General features: G+C 41.7%; 1 protein-coding gene across 3 annotated transcripts in view; it reads right to left on the reverse strand.

Moving 5' to 3' along the window:
- Positions 1 to 21,379, reverse strand: part of RBMS1 (RNA binding motif single stranded interacting protein 1) — a 417,298-nt gene extending 395,919 nt beyond the window's left edge. For 2 of the 3 annotated variants that reach the window (XM_029605592.1, XM_029605591.1), the window contains exons 1-2: positions 21,229 to 21,379; positions 20,952 to 21,044 (exon numbers count right to left, since the gene is read on the reverse strand). In XM_029605592.1, the coding sequence (XP_029461452.1) occupies positions 20,952 to 21,026 (75 nt within the window). In that variant the 5' untranslated portion in view covers positions 21,027 to 21,044; positions 21,229 to 21,379. Of the gene's footprint in view, positions 1 to 20,951; positions 21,163 to 21,228 lie in introns of those variants that run through there. The other variant, XM_029605593.1, reaches the window with a different exon arrangement.
- Positions 21,380 to 21,790: the final 411 nt, after the last annotated feature.

The raw sequence follows: 21,790 nt of genomic DNA on the forward strand, positions 1-21,790 counted from the left end.
CTAGCTGGGGGTCTCAGGACGAGTTTGGGAGCCATGACCAGTGAGGAAGCAGAAAGGCAAACTAGGGTTGAAATCTACCCCCCCCCCCCCTTTTCTGGGATCCTTTGAGACTTCAATATATTCAATATATATTTATAAATGATCTGGAAAGAAATACGACGAGTGAGGTAATCAAATTTGCAGATGACGCAAAATTGTTCAGAGTAGTTAAATCACAAGCAGATTGTGATAAATTGCAGGAAGACCTTGTTTGACTGGAAAATTGGGCATCCAAATGGCAGATGAAATTTAATGTGGATAAGTGCAAGGTGATGCATATAGGGAAAAATAACCCATGCTATAGTTACACAATGTTGGGTTCCATATTAGGTGCTACAACCCAAGAAAGAGATCTAGGTGTCATAGTGGATAACACATTGAAATCATTGGTTCAGTGTGCTGCGGCAGTCAAAAAAGCAAACAGAATGTTGGGAATTATTAGAAAGGGAATGGTGAATAAAACGGAAAATGTCATAATGTCTCTGTATCGCTCCATGGTGAGACCACACCTTGAATACTGTGTACAGTTCTGGTCGCCGCATCTCAAAAAAGATATAATTGCGATGGAGAAGGTACAGAGAAGGGTGACCAAAATGATAAGGGGAATGGAACAACTCCCTTATGAGGAAAGACTAAAGAGGTTAGGACTTTTCAGCTTGGGGAAGAGACGACTGAGGGGGGATATGATAGAGGTGTTTAAAATCATGAGAGGTCTAGAACGGGTAGATGTGAATCGGTTATTTACTCTTTCGGATAGTAGAAAGACTAGGGGGCACTCCATGAAGTTAGCATGGGGCACATTTAAAACTAATCGGAGAAAGTTCTTTTTTACTCAATGCACAATTAAACTCTGGAATTTGTTGCCAGACGATGTGGTTAGTGCAGTTAGTATAGCGGTGTTTTAAAAAGGATTAGATAATTTCTTGGAGGAGAAGTCCATTACCTGCTATTAATTAAGTTGACTTAGAAAATAGCCACTGCCATTACTAGCAACGATAACATGGAATAAACTTAGTTTTTGGGTACTTGCCAGGTTCTTATGGCCTGGATTGGCCACTGTTGGAAACAGGATGCTGGGCTTGATGGACCCTTGGTCTGACCCAGTATGGCATGTTCTTATGAACAGTGTAAAATTTGTGCACATACAAAGTGCGCCCAAAAACCGAGTACATAATGCATGCGCAGAGCTGACACACTGCGCACACCGATGGCCTGTAGAGGGCAGCAGAGCATGCACAGGAGCACGTGAAAAGCGCCGCTGCGGTCTACCATGCAGCATGCAGGAAAAAAGACTAAGTGCGGGGCCTAGCCCACCAGGGGCCGCTCAACCCACCAGGCTGCCTAGTTCCCCAACCTCAACAGGGGTAGGAATGAATGTCGGTATGGTGAGCTGAGCACAGAGACCGGAGGAAGTCCTGAAACCCCTCTGTCTTTGAGTCAAAGGTAAAACCTTTCTTTTTTTTTTTCTAAACCTTACTTGAGCTCAGCACTTACTGGCTCAGTAAAGAGACGGTCTCCAGCTGCATTGGAAGAGGGTATATACCATCACCGCCCCACTCGGCCTCCTGCACCCACTGCCTTTCAGCTGAACTCGCAGCTAAGTCCATGCCAGGAAACCCTGCTACCGGACTAAGGGATCATGAAAGTCACTTCAAGAATTCTCAACTGGAGGAGGGGCCTTTAGGTATCACCAAAGGAGAGCAGGGCTTTCTTTTCCTTAATTTAGAATTTCAAATTTCTTCTTCCAAAACGCTCAAAGCAATCCCCACAGGGAAATGCACATCTACCACCTCCTGGAGATGGAGAATACTGGCAGGCTGGGGTCACTGCAGGGTCATATATACTGTGACGTCAACTTGCGCCGTCTTCATCTGCTGACAGGGGAGCATAAACCCACTGGATCTGAGTCCATTTGTCTAAACACTAGGAAATCTGCTATTAATTAATAAGCAATAGTGGCTTGAGATCAGTTTAATGTTTGAGTACTTGCCAGGTACTTGTGACTTGGACTGGCCACTGTTGGAAACAGAATGTTGGGCTTGATGGACCCTTGGTCTGACCCAGTATGGCATCTCTTATGTTCTAATCTATTTAGCCTTCCTTTCTAACAGATCTGTTTCATCCCCTTTATCATTTTGAGATGAGTGACCAAAACTACATACAATATTAAATGTGTGGACACATCATGGATCAATACAGAGGCATTATATTTTCAGTTTTATTGTCCATTCCTTTTTTGATTATTCCTAACATTTTATTTGCTTTTTTGACTGCTACCTCACGCTGAGCTGACAATTTCTATGTATTGTCCACCAGCACTTCAAGGTCCTTTTTCCAGGGTGCAAACTTAAATTCCGGAACCCACCACTCCCCATATGCATCACTTTGCACTTTTCCACACCAAATTTCATCTGCCATTCAGATACTCAATCTGCTAGTCTTGCAAGCTCCTTCTGCAGTTCCTCACAATCTGCTGTTGTTGTAACAACCTTGAATAATTTTGTATCATTTGCACATCTGATCGCAATACTCACTGATCCTTGGGGTACTTCATTATTTACCTCCCTCCATTGGGAAAACTGACTGGTCCTACTTTCAGTATCCTGTCTTCTGAAGCAATCCACAATAGAACACTGCTCCCTATTCCTTGAATTTTTCATGACCCAAGGACTCTCTCAAATGCCTTCTGAAAGCTCCAGATAGCTCTCGTGTTCTTTTTAGCTGCTCTGAGGAGAGCAATTTTCAGACAGACTAATTCACCTGAGTAAGTTGCTATGACAATGATTTTGAAAATTACCCTCTAAATGCTCAGATTGCCTCATTTGCCTTGGTTGGACATTCACAGATGATCATCCAAAACGACACATCCATCCTTTTCAGTACTACTTTAGCAATAATTCTTAACCAGTTTACATTCAGCATGGCACCTCAGCTATTTTTACATCCTCATTGTTACTGGACTTACCATTTATTTTCATATATTCTCTAGAAATACAACTGTACTATTTCCAGCACCAATCCCTAAGGCACTTCTGAATGATACAAATAGTAGTGAACTCCAACATTGACCCCAGAGCACTTGTTACACTCACCTAATACAATGCATTTCCAACTGTAATCAAAATAACAGAACAGTATTGCAGAATTTCAGCTTGAAGCAGAATATCTATTTAACACGAATCTATTTTATCTGAGTATCTTCCATTACACTAACTCCAATTATATTATTCTTCATGAAAAACATTCATTAATTATTATTAAATAGCTGGCAATCAACATGTTGATCAAAAGAACACGATCGACAGATCATTATATCATGACTATATAGCAGAAGAGTTAGTAATCAGAAAATAATAGTATATATATTTTTTTGTTCTCAACACAGTTGAAGGGGGAACTACAGCCTCGACAGTGCTTTTGGACCCTGTTCTGAGCAACCCTATTGCCGGCTTTGTCACCACTGCTTGATCTGACAATACAGGGCTTGTGATTGTTCCAGTTTCATCCAAAATTAGGTCCTAAAAAAGCATCCATAAAAAGTTATTCATTGACTCACTGTCTATGCAGTTACGTTACTGTGGAGCGTTACCAGCTTATTTTCCCTCTTTGCAATGTGGTGTGCCATCAATGATTACCATGCATACTAGTTCTGTTAAAACCTGCTTTCTGCTGACCTGTGCAGAATCCTTGCTGCAGTGCTGTTTTCTTTCTTGCCTGCTACCTTTGTTTACCTGCTCTCTCTCTTTCTCTGTCGCGCTTTTCAACATAGGCATTGTAAGTGATTAGATAGGTGTGGTGATTCAGAGCCCTCTGAAAAGGAACTAGGCAAAGATCCCCTATAATCAGAGCCCCCGGTTTCCTGCAGCAGATTTTTCACGATTCTGCAGCAATTCTGTAGTAAATTTGCACAATTTTGTATAAAGATTCTGACCATGTAAAAAAAGTAAACCATTCATTTTGTTTGCTTTTAAATAAACTATATATAAATAGAAAATGTACAAGTACAAAAATCAACAATTTATCAAGTTAAGACATATGTTACAAATGTTTAACTGTGAAATGTCACCTTTGTTTTGAACCAAAATAGTGCAACCATCCTTTTTATATTTTCTTGAGAAAGCCCTCATCACTTTTCCAAGTATATGAGCTTCTGTATCCTCAAAATACCCTCAACATCAGCAGTTTGCATGCTGTTAATTACACAGAAAGATATGAGTATATACAGTACATTGGACACATGGTAACAGATACAAAAAGTGGTTGAATTAGAACAAGTTGAAACTTGTCAGCAGTAGTGTCAGTCATCAAGGCTTCTATGAATTGAAATTAATGTCCTCTCTGCCAGCTGTGGGACACTAGCAGTTGCAGACTTCTGAAAACAGATCCAAGTCTTTGTAAATGGTGAATGACTGGCCCCATATGCAAGAATCTTTATGTAAACATAAAATCCTATAAGGACATCATTCCATTCAGGAATTGTATCATTGGTTTGATAAAGATTTAAGAGATCTTTGAAGAATCAAATATTCGGACTGTTTTTTCTGTCCATTCCAACTTCACCTCCCCCCCCCCCCCCCTGTTAACTTCAGGACAGGAAGAAAAGGGTAGGGTGTATGTGTAGGTAATGGGGAACAACAGAAGGTTCCCTGCAGGCTGTTTGTGAGGGGAGGGACAGAAGGAGGAGCTGAAAGAGAGCTGAGACTGAAGGCAGGCAGGCACCCTGCAGTTTAGTTCTAAAGACTGAATTAAGAAGTGTGAAAGCTTTCAGGAATGTTGATTCTGTGGCAGACTGTAAAATATGCAGCAACAAGCTAATTATGTGGTTTTGTGGTTTCTCTTGCAGCCACACAATCACAATCATGGGAGGCTAGGGGCATTACCTATTATACAGAGTTATAACAAACCAGAACCTAATATCCCATGTAGACAAAGGGTAGGCACAAGGATCAAAGTATCAGCTGGAAATTCAGAGCTCTGGGAAAGGGAGATGGATTTCCTTAGGGAAGCATGTATAGGCAAGAGGAATCCCAGAGCAGAGGAAAGAATTGAGGGAACTTCATTTTCCAGTGAGCAAAGGGAAACTAAAGACTTATGGCATGCTGAGGGTTAAGTCCCCAAGAGAAAGATGGGTGGGGAACCCCAACCTCATAGAGAATGTAGGTGAGGTTATCACTTGGAAGGAGACAGAGGAAGGAGAAGGCGCTTTTCCCCAAGCAGGAGAAATTGACCTGTAGCAACCAGGAGACAAGGACGAGATGGTGGTCGTATTACCAGAGGAACCAAAGCTGGAAGAAATGGAGATGAATTAAGGCCAGTACAGAGAATATATTTTAATTAAATGTTTTTTGAACTTTCTCTCCTGAACATTTGTTTTGGCAGTTGAGAAAGTTCCCCTGCTGCAGTATATTTGGACCAAAGATATTTTAATTTTTTTTCCTCCAGAAACTGTGTTTAAAAAAAATGTACAGCGTAATCTTTTCTTTTGGAACTGCATGTTTTGAGACTAGTTTTGTCTCTTATGGGAATGGATGTTCAATAGATTACATGGAAACACAGACACATAGAAATGACGGCAGAAGAAGACCAAACGACTCTTCCAGTCTGCCCAGCAAGCCTTCGCACTCTTTTTTTTTTCTCCTCCTCTCTCATAATCTGTTACTCTTGGCCCTTAGTAACCTTTTGGTTCTGTATCCCTTCCACCCCCACCATAATGCAGAGAGCAGGGTTGGAACTGCATCTAAGTGGATATCTAGCTTAATTAGTTAGGGATAGTAACCGCTGCAATAAGCAAGCTACACCCATGCTTGTTTACCCAGTCTATCTAATTCATTCTTTGTTGGTTGTTGTCTGTATATTGATCCACTTTTCTTCATTCCCCCTGCCACTGAAGCAGAGAGCTATGCTGGATATGCATGAAGTATCAGTCTTCCTCCCTTGCCATTGAAGCAGAGAGCTAACTTGCATTGAAAGTGAAGTATCAGACTTTCTCCCTTGCCATTGAAGCAGAGAGCTGTGCTGGATATGCATGAAGTATCAGACTTTCTCCCTTGCCATTGAAGCAGAGAGCTATGCTGGATAGGCATTGAAAGTGAAGTATCAGGCTTATTTGGTTAGGAGTAGTGACCGCCATAACCAGCAAGCTACTCCCCGCATTTTTTGTGAATGGAAATTCTTTTTTTTTTCCACATTACCTCTTGCCGTTGAAGCTTATAGCAATGTTGGAGTCGCATTAACTGTGTGTATGTTTATTGAATAAGGGTATTATCTCCAGGTAATAGCCGTCATTGGTATTATCTCCAGGTAGTAGCCGTCATTCCCACGAGCCACCCACTCTTCATACACATCCTCTAGACTTTATAGATCCACAGTGTTTATCCCATGCCCCTTTGAAGTCCTTCACAGTTCTGGTCTTCAGCACTTCCTTCGGAAGAGCATTCCAGGCATCCACCACCCTCTCCGAGAAGAAATACTTCCTGATATTGGTTCTGAATCTTCCTCCCTGGAGCTTTAAATCGTGACCCCTGGTTCTGCTGATTTTTTTCCGACGGAAAAGATTTGTCGTTATCTTTGGGTCATTAAAACCTTTCAAGTATCTGAAAGTCTGTATCATATCACCTCTGCTCCCCCTTTCCTCCAGGGTGTACATATTTAGATTCTTCAATCTCTCCTCATAAAACATTTGATGAAGACCCTCCAACCTTTGGGTCGCCCTTCTCTGTACCGCCTCTATCCTGTCTCTGTCCCTTTGTAGATACGGTCTCCAGAACTGAGCACAGTACCCCTGGTGAGGCCTCATCAAGGACCTGTACAAGGGGATAATCACTTCCCTTTTCTTATTCGATATTCCTCTCTCTATGCAGCCCAGCATTCTTCTGGCTTTAGCTATCGCCTTGTCACATTGTTTCGCCGACTTCAGATCATTAGACACTATCACCCCAAGGGCTCTCTCCTGCTCCGTGCACATCAGCCCTTCACCCCCTATTGAATACATTTCTTTCGGATTTCCACACCCCATATGCATGACTTTGCACTTCTTGGCATTGAATCTCAAGTGCCATATCTTCGACCACTCTTCCAGCTTCCTTAAATCCTGTCACATTCTCTCCACTCCTTCCGGCGTGTCCACTCTGTTGCAGATCTTAGCGTCATCGGCAAACAGACAAACATTGCCTTCTATTTCATCTGCTATGTCGCTCACATAGATATTGAACAGGACCGGTTCCAACACCGATCCTTGCGGCACTCCACTTAACACTGCTCTCTCTTCAGAGTAAGTTCCATTTATCATCACACATTGTCGTCTGTCCGTCAAAGAGTTTGCAATCCAGGCCACCACCTCGGCACTCACTCCTAAGCTTCTCATTTTATTCACCAGCCTCCTGTGCGGGACCATATCAAAAGCCTTGCTGAAATCCAAGTAGATGACATCGAGCGCTCTTCCTTGATACACTTCTCTAGTCACCCAGTCAAAAAAGTCAATCAGATTTGTCTGACAGGATCTTCCCCTGGTGAATCCATGCTGCCTCTGGTCCAGCAATTCCTCAGACTGTAGATAGTTCACTATTCTTTCTTTCAGCGGCGACTCCATTACTTTACCCACCACTGAGGTGAGGCTAACTGGCCTGTAGTTTCCAGCCTCCTCTCTGCCACCCCTTCCCATTTTCTCAAACTGACGAGTTCTTCAGTGAAAATAAAAATATCTAGTGACTGAATTTCTGCTGCTCATGCCCAAACTTGTGAGGGGCAAACACCAAGAGAACACTGACACTGAGAATTTTGGTGTCCAAGCATTGGGAGTACTATCCATGTTTTAACTTTAAAGGAATGATTTTCGGCAGGCCTATGACAGTAGGACAGTGCTTCCCATATCCATCCTGGTCACACCACAGCCAGTCAGGTTTTCAGGTTATCCAGAATGAATATACATGAGATACGTTTGCATTCATACATTTGTACTCTCACATACATGAGATCGTCATGCATATTCATTCTGGATACCCTGAAAGCCTGACTAGCTGTGAAGTCACCAGGACTGGTATGGGAAACCCTGAGATATAATTTAAGTAAGGTTAAAAGTATTTGCTGTTTTCTGTGTTTCTCTTTTTTATTTTGCAGTCACAAGCTGCTGCTTATACCACGAGAAGGAGGGGGAGGAGGAAGCAGTCCCCCCACAGTAATAAGCAATGCAGCAGAGGAAAGGGGACAGGATCTTCAAGCAGCCCTACTCCATACTACCTCCATCATCACCCTCTAAGTTGTTCCACAAAAAGGTGGAGATTCTCAATTCTTTTTTCCCTATTTTTCTGTAAATAAAAGTTTTCTATTTTCTGGATATCAAGTATGTGATTTCAGCTACTGTTTTGTGTAATGACTGAAAACATATGAGTGGTTAAGTGTAAGCTGAGCTGTTGTCTGTGTGATGTGCAGAAGGGCTGGGATTCATCGCAGAGAACAATATGTTGGACATATGACTGCATATAGTATGTGCTATATGTACTAATGTTGCACTACTGTATGTCAATAGCATAAAAGTATTTTTCTCTCCCGCTTCTATTGTGCATTCATAATACCGTGAATGTATTCTATATGAAAGGTAAGAGGAATGATGGATATGTTAAAAAGGGTTTGCATGAGACCAGTCCCATAGGATAAGTCTCAGTACTCTGCACTGTTTTGCAGTGGAGTATCTGATGGAGCCATCAAGGCTTGGGCATGCTACGAAAATGATGCAGTCAAGTCCAGGGTAGGAGGAAGTCTTAAGAGGTGGTCCTCTTAAGGAGGAATAGCTTACAAAGAGACTTGGTAAGGGTACCTGCGCTTCTGCACAATGTGTCTGGGATACAGATTTAAAGAAGGGAAAAAAAGAGAGGGCTGGCTCTGTGGCTCAGGTCACAGCACTGTGTAATGTGGCATGGGAGATCCAGGATCAGGTTCCACGTTTGTTGAACTTGGATGTGCCACGGAAGGGATCTGCTCAATTCCAGAGAGGAAGGGAATTCGACTGCTGCTCCTGTGCTGATTTTTGCTGGCCAAGCAGCAATGATTAGGGTGCCCCTCACAAGAGGCACCCCTTCAGCCTTTGGACCAACGAAAGTTCATAGAGTCACATGCATTTGAAGATAGAGGGAAAAGCAAAAATTAAATAAAAGGTTTGCATGTATATAGAAAGTGTGTTGTACAGTATCACAGCAGAAGAAGAAGCAAATAATATCATTTTAAAGCTTTCTTATTAAGATATCATCTCCCAATGCATACGAACACAGCATCAGACCACTGGTGCTACAAATATCTCTTGCCACGCACTGGGCTACAAGCAGTCTTAGAGACAAAGCACCTTTAACTTCATTCATTTATGTGCTGATTCCATAAATAAATGTAAGCCCTGTTAGCCCAACCTAATGATCATGCATACACTTATCTGATTTACTGTTGCTAAGTCTAACCCACAATCACTTTCAGAACGGCTCTAATGCTTTGTCGTCTCTAGTTCTCTCACAATGCAACCCAATATAGGCCCATGTTTCGGCAACTCACTCGCCTGCCTCAGGGGTTTGTAATTTTGCATATACTCTGCAGGTGCATGGTACGTGGGGAAAGCAATTATGGGGATTTGAAAATGATATCCTCCTGCGCACTTTTATTGTGCCTACTCCTGGCTCTGCCCCTTTCTGGTGTGGGTAAAAATATGTGTGCTGTTATACAGAGCTCACGCTTTACCTGCATTTACCGAGGACAATTTTCAAACTGCATTTTTACATGAATAAACACGCGTTTACCTGCACACAAATTTTTGAAAATTGGCCCTCACATGAAGCAGTGATCCTGGTAGGCTTGAAAAGGAATACTGGCCACTTAAAATCAGCTTTTGCATGGGGAAGTTTGCCAGTGTCTGAAAATAAGTGCAGAATCGTACAGTTTTAAGTTATCATGTGATAGAGTATAAGAAGAGGAACTGTCGCAGGTAGAATTCCTATTTTCCCCCAAACATAAAAGGTGTCAAAATCTCCCCGCATAAAGTAGAAGGAGCTGTGCGGCTGAGGTAGCACATGAGATTGCAGCTACACCAGCCTGAGGCAAAAGTAAACATATTTGCTTCTGCAGACTAATGGGGGTGGATAAAAGATGCCTATATATTTGGGTAGACAAGTGTGTCTATGTCTAGAGCGGAGAGGAGGCAGTAAATGAAAACTCTACGGCAGCCCTTACTGCTTGCTAGAAATATTATTTTTCAGGCAGTAAGAAACTTTTTTTTTTTAAACTAAATATCTCCTTTTACAAAAGTTGCTAATCAGGTTTATCAAAGTATTTGCTCTCCAGGGGCCTTAAGGAATTTAGATGATTCAAGCCCATACAGCGTACAGGAGTGCAGGAGAAGAGGGCAGGTTTAACCTCAGATGACCCAGGCCCTGTTGTAACAGTCAGCCAGCCAATCAGACTCACTAGTGGTTGAGAAACAGTCATCATTTTAAGGAAACTGCCTTGAAAATGACAAAAGCTACAGTTTGGCTAAGGCTAAAATTTTAATTTCTTTCTATAGGGTACAGTCAAAAAGTGCCACTTTCGAGGTAAAGGCTAAACATGCACTCCCATATGCCAACAAAAGTGGCAACAAAATGTCTGTTTTTCACTAGTTTCCTGCTTGAATTTTAAATTGATTTTAAATTAAATAAAAACCGTAAGAAAAAAAAAATGACACTTCTACCGAAAAACCCTCTGGCTCAAAATGAACACATGAAAAATATGATTAAAAAAAGAAGACCTTACTTATGGCATCAGAGCATTTCTTTCTTTCAAAAAGGAGGAAATAAACAGGACAAACACAGCAACTTAGCTAACCTGTTGTCAAATAAAACCCTGTGACTTGAGTAATTATTGAATTCAGGAAGCATCCTACTACTGTTCAAACACTGCTCTAAAACTGGAATGTAAGGACCAACAGATCAGTTGACCAGTCCGTGCAGATTCATTTCTGCAACTTCCCGTGGCCACGTTTAATGTCTAACATACTTTACATGCAAATCAGCATAAATCAAGCAAACTTGTGGAGGAGTGGCATATTGACTAGAGCAGCAGCAGCAGCAGCAGTAGCAGTAGCAGGCTGAGACCCAGGGTTTGAATCCTGTTTCTCTCTCAGAAATTGGGCAAGTCACATCTCCCTCTATTGCTTCGGTACAGCTTAGCTTGTAAATCCTCTAGGCCAGGGAAATAACTGCAGTAGGTGAACTGTAACTCATCCTGTGCTTGGATTTGAAAAAGGCAAATATCTAAATCCAAAATCTTTAGCACTGAGGCTCAAATAGCTCCCATAACCATCAGAGTAAAAAGGTCTGTTCTAGGAAGTTTATAATTTATATGTAATCTGTAAATACACTTCTCAGTCAGTTAGGGAAGTTTATTTTTCACTTAACAATGGCAGAAAGCAGGTAGCTAAAGAGAACGGCTTCTCATTTTAGAGAGAATATTACCCGATGCAAGTTCTAGGAAAATGGGACAGTGCTGCTTGTGATGTACCGATGTTTATTTACATCCAGTTCTGTGCTGAAAATATGCGGAAAGCACAGACTACACATAGCTGCGATATTTGTTATTTGCATGTCTTAACGGTGTTAGAAGCCAGCAGAAGTAAAGCTGGCGGGGACCGGCGCAAGGGCTTTCTCGTGCAGCGGGACGAGATTGTGGAATTCTTTATTAAGTTCTCTCTGGACAGTAAAAGACTACTCAGTTTTCAGGAAATGTATATTCAGCGTCTTTTTTATTTCCGTTTTTCAATCTTTGAAAAAGCTTTTATACCCTTTAGTGGCTTTAGGATAATTTGTTGGGGGGAGGGGGTTATGATTTAAACAGTTCAGTTTTATACCTACAGAATCTGAACGTAATCCATTTTAAAGTGCCAAAAGGTGGAATATAAATCAAATAAATAAATCTGTATTTGATGTTTATGTTTAAAATGTTTGTATGTCGTTGGGGTTTTATATTTTGTAATTGTATTTGTATTGGATATAATTTTTATTTTGTCTTTGCTATTGGGGGGAGGGTCTTATTTTTTGTAATTTTATGGTGTTTGTTTTGTGATCTGCTTCACACATTTTTCGGTCCAGTGGTTAATACGTTGAACGAAAATAAATAAAGAGAGAAGCCACACTGATACTGGAGGAAACTGGATCATTTACCGATGATGATACTATTTATTGGACCAATGTATAACTTGTCCAAAAAGAACACCTCTGATAAAGGGACCCGGGTGGTCCCAAAAGCTTGCATAGAGCAACATGCATAATGAGATACATTTTCAAAAGGTTTACGTGCATAAAATTGGAAGTCATGTGATAAGCAGCATGTAACACCCATAAGTAGTATTTTGCAAAAGCCTGAAGTAGGCGCACACGGGCAGTGTCCTGCGGAGGATGAAAAGGGCAGTTTAGGGGCTTTCTGGGGCAGGGTTTGGAAGTTCATGCACAAATTGCAGTTTTACAAGCAGCACTTGTGCATATATTACCGAACCAGTCTGTACACTTTTTTACCCGCTAATTGATTTGCACAACTGAAATCGCACTTGTCTGTTGTCTGTAGTTTTTGGGCGGGAGAGCTGGGTGAAATGCTGGGAGTTCAGGGTGTAGGGCTGGAGGGTCTGGGTGCACTAGTGAAGGTCTGGGTGAATTGGAGGAGGTATCAGCAAACTGGAAATTCAAGTATGCGCAAAAGTATTTCCAGCAGCGAAGTGCGCACAGATTTTCTAAAATACCTGCTTCTGTATATACCTTAAGTGCTTTATTACATGGACAAGTTACAAATATTCGATGTGTAAAATATTTGCTGCTCTTTTATGAAATAGGCAGGGAAGGCATGCGTTTCCCTGCATTACAGACACGTCTGCATGCACCGAAATATACGCATGTATTTTGGGGCACAGGTTATAGGACGCTCCTGTAACTTTAACAACTGCCAACTTACGTGCATGCGTATGTGCGGACTTATGCAGACTGCTGAAAACAGGGCTTTCTGTGAATAAATTCCTAAAAATATCTTCTAAAGTGGAATTAAAATCACACCAGGAAAATAACAGGTAAACCTGTCAATGGGACCTCGATTGTACTATGTTATTTTAGCAAGATAAACATTTACCATGTGTTCCAACTCAAAGCCAATGCCTCTGAAGCTATTATTTCCCATCCTTTAAGACAGTTAAGATATCCTCCCTTCTGAGGTCCCTCTATCCATTCCACATTTTTTTTATTTCAGCTAAACTTCTTGACCTACCCTGTTCTATTTTTAAGCAATTAAAAAATGGCTCTGAAAAAAAAAAAACATAAAAATGTCAGGCAACAGCGGCTCCTTTAAACTGCACAGGAACTTATGGAGGAAAACAGCAGTAACAATAAACGTGCTAATCTTAAACCTGAGTATTTCTAAAGCGGACATTCAAGTAATCTGACCTCTGGCACTTTCCAGTGCTTTGAGACTGTCAAATTTCTGCTTGTCTAAACTGAACTGCTGGTTTAACCACTGTCATCCCCCTGCAAATCTCACCGCTCATGCAAGAGGTGACGCCCCAAATCCCCCGCCTCAACCAGAAAATCTGACAAATACTTCAGACACTTCTCTTACATAACTAAAGTATTTAAACATATCAGGTGACAGTTCCTATTCAAACTTATGGGAACACAACCGATTTGTGTGTGTGTGTGTGTGTGCGGCTTCAGCAGGTCTCCTGTACATTCAGATCTAAATCAGAATCTGCTTGTGGCAGCTGGAAGTCTGCAGGCTTGATCACCAGGCAGTGTATTCATCTGTTCTGCTTGCATTACAGAGACATTTTCTTTAAAAAAAAAAAAAAAACCCACAGGAAGTTTTGATTTAATTACTGAGCGTGTGATTTCATGATTTATGGCGCGATATTGTTCATACCGATGTTTTGTTCTCAGTTGAAGCAAAGAGGTATGGAAGTAATGTAATTTAAGCCTTTATAATTGCATAGTGAAAAGTGCAAGATATGCTTTCAAAATGTCATTGACTGTAATACAAATCAATATTAAATACTTTATACAGGAAGCACACTTTCAGAAAATGGGCCTTAAAGCTTTCTGTGGATCCCACTCATTGCTACAGCCGGCTATTACAGTTTATCTCCCTCTTAAATTATTTATATACCCAAAAAGCAAAGTACTACTGCATTAGCTGTAGGAAATGTTGTGTGTGTGTGTGGTTTCTAATTTGCTAATGGTACAGAAAAAAAAAAATCACTAAAGGTAAATGCTCCTGCTCAAAATTCCCCGTTTCACCTGAGTGTCTCCATTTATTATTCATAGGGTTAAGTGTGCAATGGCAGGAAGGACTGCCGCCTGGGTCCCCGTGCCAATTATTTAAAAAGGAACATGCAACAGACACAAGGCCTTATTCAAAACAGGCCTTCTTCCCAAAAAAAAAAAAAAATCTAGATGGAACGAGGCCCGTGGGATCCAAAGGGCAGCACTGTGACAGCTACAGAATCTGTTCCTTTAAACAGCAGTTCTTTGGGGGTGCACATGGTAAGTGTGCCCACGTAATACAAATGTCAAGGGGGGAAAAAATGCGCTGGCTTATGTAATAATGAATGAATAGGGTTATCGAATACTAATCACTACTGCACTGAATGAAACAAGGGGAAAAGGCCCAAAAGTCATGAGATAAATGTTAGTTCTCCCTGAGTGTGCAGGAAGTGAAGGCATATCCATGACTCAAGAGCAGAGCAGCCAATAATTCTGAGCTATAGAAAGCCCTCTGATCCTCGGGTGAGCAGAGGAGGCAAACCCTACAGCTTGCAGACCCCCAGCAAATACTCCGCTAATAAAGCCCAACGTTTTGAGCTAAAAACCTGTAGCTCCTTGGGGTATACGTTAAGCTAGAGACCGTGCATATATTTAAATCTGGGCCTTCTTTGAAATAAATGTATGAGTTTATATACTTTACATGCTCACAGAAAAGGTTTGATGGTTTGGATGCAGAGCGACAGCTATCCACCAGCCTTACTCACTTTAGCCAGACAGTACTGAGCTTCCGACTCATGTAATGGCTGCTGGTCCATCACTGTTGATTGAAATCTCACAAATAGCACTAAACTAGATAGCCAAAGCTAGGCCTTACAAAAACAAAGTGGGTTGTTGTTTTTTTTTTCTGATTGGATTCAAGTTTTAAAGTTCCAAACACACACTTCACTTGCTGAACTGCTTCATGTAATCAAGGATGGAAAACTGCTTAGAAAACTGTAGCCAGCAGCCCACATTTTTAGGAGCCAGGGAAAACATCTCTTTACAGCTTGCTGTTTTCTTCTATATTTTTTTTGTTTAATTTTTCTTTTCTTATTTCTTTTTTTTTTATATATCTTCTGCTTTCCTTTTCCCCCAGCTTCTCCTCTTCTGTGGCCCAACAGTGTCTCCTCCACCAGCCTGGGCCCAGCCACAAGGATGGGAGCTCCTCTCCATCCAGTGCCAGGCACCCTGGTGCCCACGTTTCCAGTTCTGCATCTCATCAATAGTACTAATCGCTTGCAGGAGTTCATTAAAACCAGGGCAGGTAATTTTCAAAGGCGTTACGCATATAAATGTAACGTACTATCTTGGCAATGTTACACGCATAAAGGGCACTTACAGGTGTAAAACCCCCTTTTAAGCCTGTAAATCCTTTTGAAAATGACCCCCTTATTTTCTTCTGCGATTTAGAGATGGTGCGTGCCTGAAACCCTTTTAATGCAGATGGAACCTGTTGGAAAAGGCTGCGCTCTGATACACCCAGGCAGGGGCCAGTCACCAGATCAGAGCAGAACACATAGGGCTGGTCCCAAAATTAAAGAGAAAAATAGCTCTTTCGTTTACAGAGAATTTTACTCCTAAGAAAGCATGGCAAAATATTTTGTTATACAAAAATAAAAAGATAAGTTTTTTTTGTTTCTTTTTAAATCAAAGCAGTTCCCAGGAGTGCTGTTTGGAGATTTCATTTTGATGCAACTATTTTGATCAATAAAATTGTTCTTTGAAAAATATATTTGAATGTTTTGGGTTTTTTTTTTATAATTTGAATATGAGGAAATAAAGGCCAATCACCCAAATAAAAAGAGGCTATCTATTTTTTGGACTAACTTATACATTTCTTGACTAGCATTCAGGAGGCTTTTTGACCAGCTCACTTTGTTTTAACTTGTATACCTCCTGAATGCTAATCAAGAAATGGCAGATCAACGGGTTATCCATTTTATAAATAAATAAATGTGTTAGGTTTGTCCAATAAAAAGATAGCACCTTATCTTTAAAAACATTTTTTTGTTTATTTACCTTTATTTCTGGGCATTCAAGTGGACTAAGATGGCAACTATGCCACTATAAAATAATTTATTTTATAATGTGTAATTCTGGGTCATCAATGAAAATACCTACATAGCTCCGAATTATGATTGGTTTTTATCCTCCTGCTTCTTGTGGAATCCATATTTGAAAAATTAAAGGAGAACATGACCTCAAAGAGACTCAAGTTTAGGGATTCTGAAAAACCCAAGTTGTTAGACAGAGCTTTTGGGTTTACAGAAGTCGCTGGACAGATCTTGTCCATTCCATCTGTTATCAGTGCATAAATACTGCGTGGCACGCTATGCACACCACAGCCACTGCCATTTATAAAAGCTATTGTACTGACTTTGAGTTTGCTTTTTGTTCACATTTGTTATCTTTATTTACCTGATTCCCTGTGCTTTTCCTCCATGGGTATGCTGGATACCCGCAGGATGGAGTAACAAAACAACAGGTAAGCCACGGCGGCAAGGCTGACCTGAAGGGACTGCACGGGGGTCCGGGACAAATCGACCACAGCAGGGCCCCTGGAATGCAAGACTCCACCCAGAGGCAAACATGTTGTCGGGGCTGGCTATCACAGCTGCATGGGGCCCCCATGAAATGTGGGGCCTGGGACAACTGCACACATTCTCTGCCACCCCCCCCCCCCCCCAAGGATAGCCCTGCATGACGGAAAGCGCTGTCAGATTCTAGGCAGTTATTTTAGGGTAGCAATTAGCTTCCATCAATATTTGCGTAGAGGCATGTGTTGCAACAGCCTTTCAGCTGCAGTTTCAAGGTGCTGGGAGAAGCTCAGATAATGTGAAAGCATTCATGGATTGTTTTTCCCCCTGTGCACTACCTTTATTTGAAATGCACTGAGCAAGGAGCGGACACTGAAGGGAAAGGTATACAGAGCAGGTGATATACAAAGGCAAAGTATAAGGACAGATGACACATTTGAAAAAGTACAGAAATTTGCACAATGGCTGAATCTGTTATTGCTATGGTATATATGTTTTTATTTCACTTACTATTAACTAATTCATGGTTCTGTTGGCTGTAGAGTAACAGTCATTCAGCACTCATCAAATAGAGTGTTCTACCAGTGCTGTATTTTAAATGTCCATACGCAGGCATATTATGTACACAATACATACATGTTTAATACTCCAGACCTGTCCTAAACAACCATGACAGAATCATTAAACAAACTAAACTCATTACATCAATGCACTTCATTCCTTAATGGCAGAGGCCTCTGTTCTGAGAAACCGGACTGTGTGCCTCAAATCTATGCAAAGGAGTAAATCTCCACAGGAAAAAGCTGAGTACCCTCCGAGCAGAGCAATTCCTTTCATGGATCAAACCCTGGCTGAACAAAAGGAACCAAAGGCTAGAATGAAATGGTCATTCCTCACAGCAGAGAAAGGTAAACACTGGTGGCCTAAAAGGGATGTGTGCTGCAAACAGTGCTATTCAGTATATTTAGTAACGATCTGCAACAAGTAAGAAAAGAACTGCAGAGCAATTCCTATCAACGGACACCTTTTTTTTCCCATTCTAGTCTAGATCTGCCCATTTTATGGGAAAACTTTATTACAGTTTCTAGCTTTTATATAGGTAGATTTGCAGTATCCCGAAAATGTGACTGTTGTAGGTTGAATGATTCAGGAGATAATGTGCACACAAGCAGAAAGACAAACAAAGCAAATACATAGGCAATTTTGTTTTTTAGAAAAAAATGCTAAAAAAGGAATAGGAAGTGCGATGGCAAAGTCTGCAGATGTTATAAAATTATTCCAGCCAATCAAGACCAAAGCTGATAGTGAAGAGGTCACAGCACCGAGTGAGTGGGCAATGCTGTGGCAAATGAATTTTATAACTGATAAGTGCAAAGTAATACACAAGAAATAATAAATTAAAAAAAAAAACATCTAACTTTGCCATATATGATAATGGACTACCAGGTTAACCATCAATACTTGTGAAAGAGACCATGGTGTCATTCTAGATAATTCCCTAAAAACACTAGCCCAAAGCTCAGCAGCAAACAAAAAGGCTAATAACATTGTCAGCATTTACAAAGAAAATAGGAAACATAATTTTGCCATTATACAAATCCATGGGGCACCCATTTCTTGAATATCGTGTACAGCCAATCTCACAAAGGAAACATTACACCTAGAAAAGGTACAGAGAAAAGAAGAGTAACAAAAGGGAATTAGGGAATGCAATAACTTCAATGTGAGGAAAGACTCAAAAAATGAGGCTTGGAAAAGAGAAAGCTGAGTGGAAATATGAGAGAAGTATATAAAATCACGAAAGCCATGGAAAAAGTCAACGTGGAGCTATTATTTGCTGTAAGTTTTCTTCAATAAAATTGGCTTTCCATAGGCACAGCATGGGGGAAAAAATCCTTTTTTAGGTTAAGGCCTAAGATCTAAGGGCACCTAGTGAAAAAGATTAGACCCCAGGTTTAAAGCAAACAAAAATAAGTACTTCCTTACACCATGCAGAGTGAATTTGTGGAATTCATTGCCACAGGCACATTGTGAAGTCTACCTGGGTCCTGATGGGAAGGAGGCAAAATCTATGGAAGCCAGAGCAGTTGCAGAGAGTATTGAATTTAAGTTAGTCTAGTAGAAAAGGTATCACCTTAAATATTTTCTTACTTTCATTTGTTAACCTTTATGTCCACACATTTAACAGGTTAGTCAGGGGCCCCAGGTTCAGTGCATCCCTTACTGATGAACTCTAAAACCTGGAAGTGGGTGAGGCCAGGCTAACTTTACTACACGTGCCCTCTCTCTTACACATTTCCTTTAAGCACCTACTATTTGCCATGGACTCTCCCTCAGTCTGACCCAGTTGGGCAACTCCTTTGTTTTTGTGTGCTTAAATATCTTCTTTTTTTTTTTTTGCAGTATACAAAAAAATGCTGCAAGCTCACTTTCTGTCTGTATATTCTGCCAGGAATTTTGTAGAAGTGAGGCCAGATGCCAAAGTGCCTACAGATTCTAAGCACACTGGTCGCAGTCAGTAAAACAGTCATCATGCCAACAGCCGTCAGCAGCAGCCACTGAAAAAGCTTTGCTATATAGCCTACAACTTACAGAGCCCGCCTGCTTACAGAACATAGTTTGTGTATCTTATATCGAGAATAAGTATACTCTAAATTACAATCAGCAATTGCACAAAGAAATATGTATTTTAGGTTCCAGCTTCTTTCATCTGTGAAGCCTTTCCCACAATTAAGAACAGTCAAACACAATCATGCTGTTTAGAATGAATTTGGTTTTCTTAGCTCCTGATGTAGCTTTGGCATCTGGATATCACTTTAAATTTTTTTTTCACTAACTACTGAAATCTACATTGACTACACCATAGAGTATATCAAACAAAAACCAACCACTGTACATAATCTGTCTTTTAAAATGAATATTCATAGTTTAGGAAATTATATATTCTAAACAATTCTTTCAATAATCAGAAGCCATGGATATATACAGCACAGAGACATGCTATATTCATATGGTACTGTAGGGGTTCCTGCTCAGTGATCCCCCAGCTGATGAACCCACACTGCTGCAGTGATGCGTCTACAGCAGGAAAGCAGCTTGGGGGAATAAATAAGGGAAGAAGGAATTATCCCTAGATATCTCCAATAAACTTACCAAAACAGTAAGGTACCTGTGATCTACAACTGCTAAGGAAGAATGCATTAATCTGCATGTCATGTCTGGGCCATCACCTCTGCTTCTACTTGAGATTTCATGTTAAGGCTAACAGGAGATCATGGCTGTCCCCCTAGGATAAATGTGTCTGGTGGAACTTTGCAATGATGAACTACATATACACCCCCCCCCCCCCACACACACACACACACACAAACTTCTGCCTCCCGACCCAATGAATTGTCTCTATTGAAGGTCAAGATGCCAGAACCAGGGTCATTTGTACATGCCAGTAAAATGCAGTTTCCACAAGACAATTCTACATCATACGCAAAATTCCTGACAAATCTGCCCTTTCCCACAATAACTACAGCATTAATCGATATCATTTCCCAAAGAACAGTACAATTCATAGGTAAAAAGAACCAAGACGAAATCATTTTTACATGACTCGTATATATGTTTCCACATCTGTTCACTTTCTGTGGAATTCTTTTTTGGTTGAGAGCTTTTAAGCTAACAAACTGCAATAGATGCCCTGTGCTAAGGCAGACATAAGACCAGATCCAGAACCACAAGCACTAGGTGGGAGGAGAGGCACCGAGTCTGGAGGGTCCACCGCCACCCCCAGCTCCCCAGCTCGGTTCCCGCTCCCCAAGGCCCGCCACCACCTTCAGCAGAGGTCAGCTAGTCATTCCTGCAAAACGGAAGGCGGGAGCCCAGCCCCGGCACCACCATCCCCCGCCCCTACTCCACGAGCGGTTCATATCCTCCAGACCAGGCGCCCTCTCCTGCCCTCCTTAACCCGAGCCGGGAAAACTCCCAGCGCACTAGTCTATAGTTAGCAACGCGAAATCCGCGACGCCCGCGAAGCCCTAGTTTGTGATCCGGGGGTAAACAGATTTTTCTTTCCAAGATATGAGTCAGTGCACCGTACCTTAGCCTGGAGATACTGCGGGTAGTAGTAGGTGGTGTACTGGGGGTACATCTGTTGTTTCCACACTTTGCCCATGAAGCTAGAAATGAAAGCCTGCAGTGCAGGGATGGGAGACTTTAGTGTTTCCGAGGACTCGCTCTCCTCAGCTGCTTTTCTTCTCTCTCTCTCTCTCTCTCTTTCTTTCTCTCTCTCTCTCTCTCTCTCTCTCGCTCTCTCTCTCTTTCTCTCTCTCTCTCTCTCTCTCACTCCCCGGCTGCCAGCGTGCTCCAGACCTCACCCAGGAAAGGAAAGCGAGCGCCGATCGCCCGGGCACCCCTCCAGAGTGCGGCTCTCCGGTAATAGGAAGCGCAGACAGAGCCCCGGAGGACTGGACAGCGATCGATAAAAGTGTGAGCTGCAGCAGCCGCGCTCGGTGACAGCAGCAGCAGCAGAGAGCAAGACCGGCTGCCGGGGGAAGAAACCGTGGGGGAAGGGAAGGGGGCGTGGTCATTGTCATTTACACAGAGCCAGAAGGAGCCGAGGTGTGCGCTGAATATTTACATCCGGAGCTGGGAAAGAGTTTCAGCTGGTGCAGAAAGACGCGCTTCCCAAACAGAACGTTGTTTTACCAAGGTCTGCAGCCTCTGGACAAGTTGCCCAACAGTTTGGACAAAAGAAATGTATACTTAGGTCATTGTTATCACCTCAAGGTGCTGAGTTATTTGATGTACACAAAGGCTGACACACCCAGTGAAGCCGAGCCAGGCAAGCGCTCTGTCCAAAGCTTTCTAGGGCTGTGCACAGGGCTGGTGCTAGATGTTTTGCTGCCCTGTGCGAACAACTACTGTGCTGCCCCCAGT

The sequence above is a fragment of the Rhinatrema bivittatum genome, chromosome 6, assembly GCF_901001135.1.
Source record: "Rhinatrema bivittatum chromosome 6, aRhiBiv1.1, whole genome shotgun sequence".
NCBI classification, from domain to species: Eukaryota; Metazoa; Chordata; class Amphibia; order Gymnophiona; family Rhinatrematidae; genus Rhinatrema; species Rhinatrema bivittatum.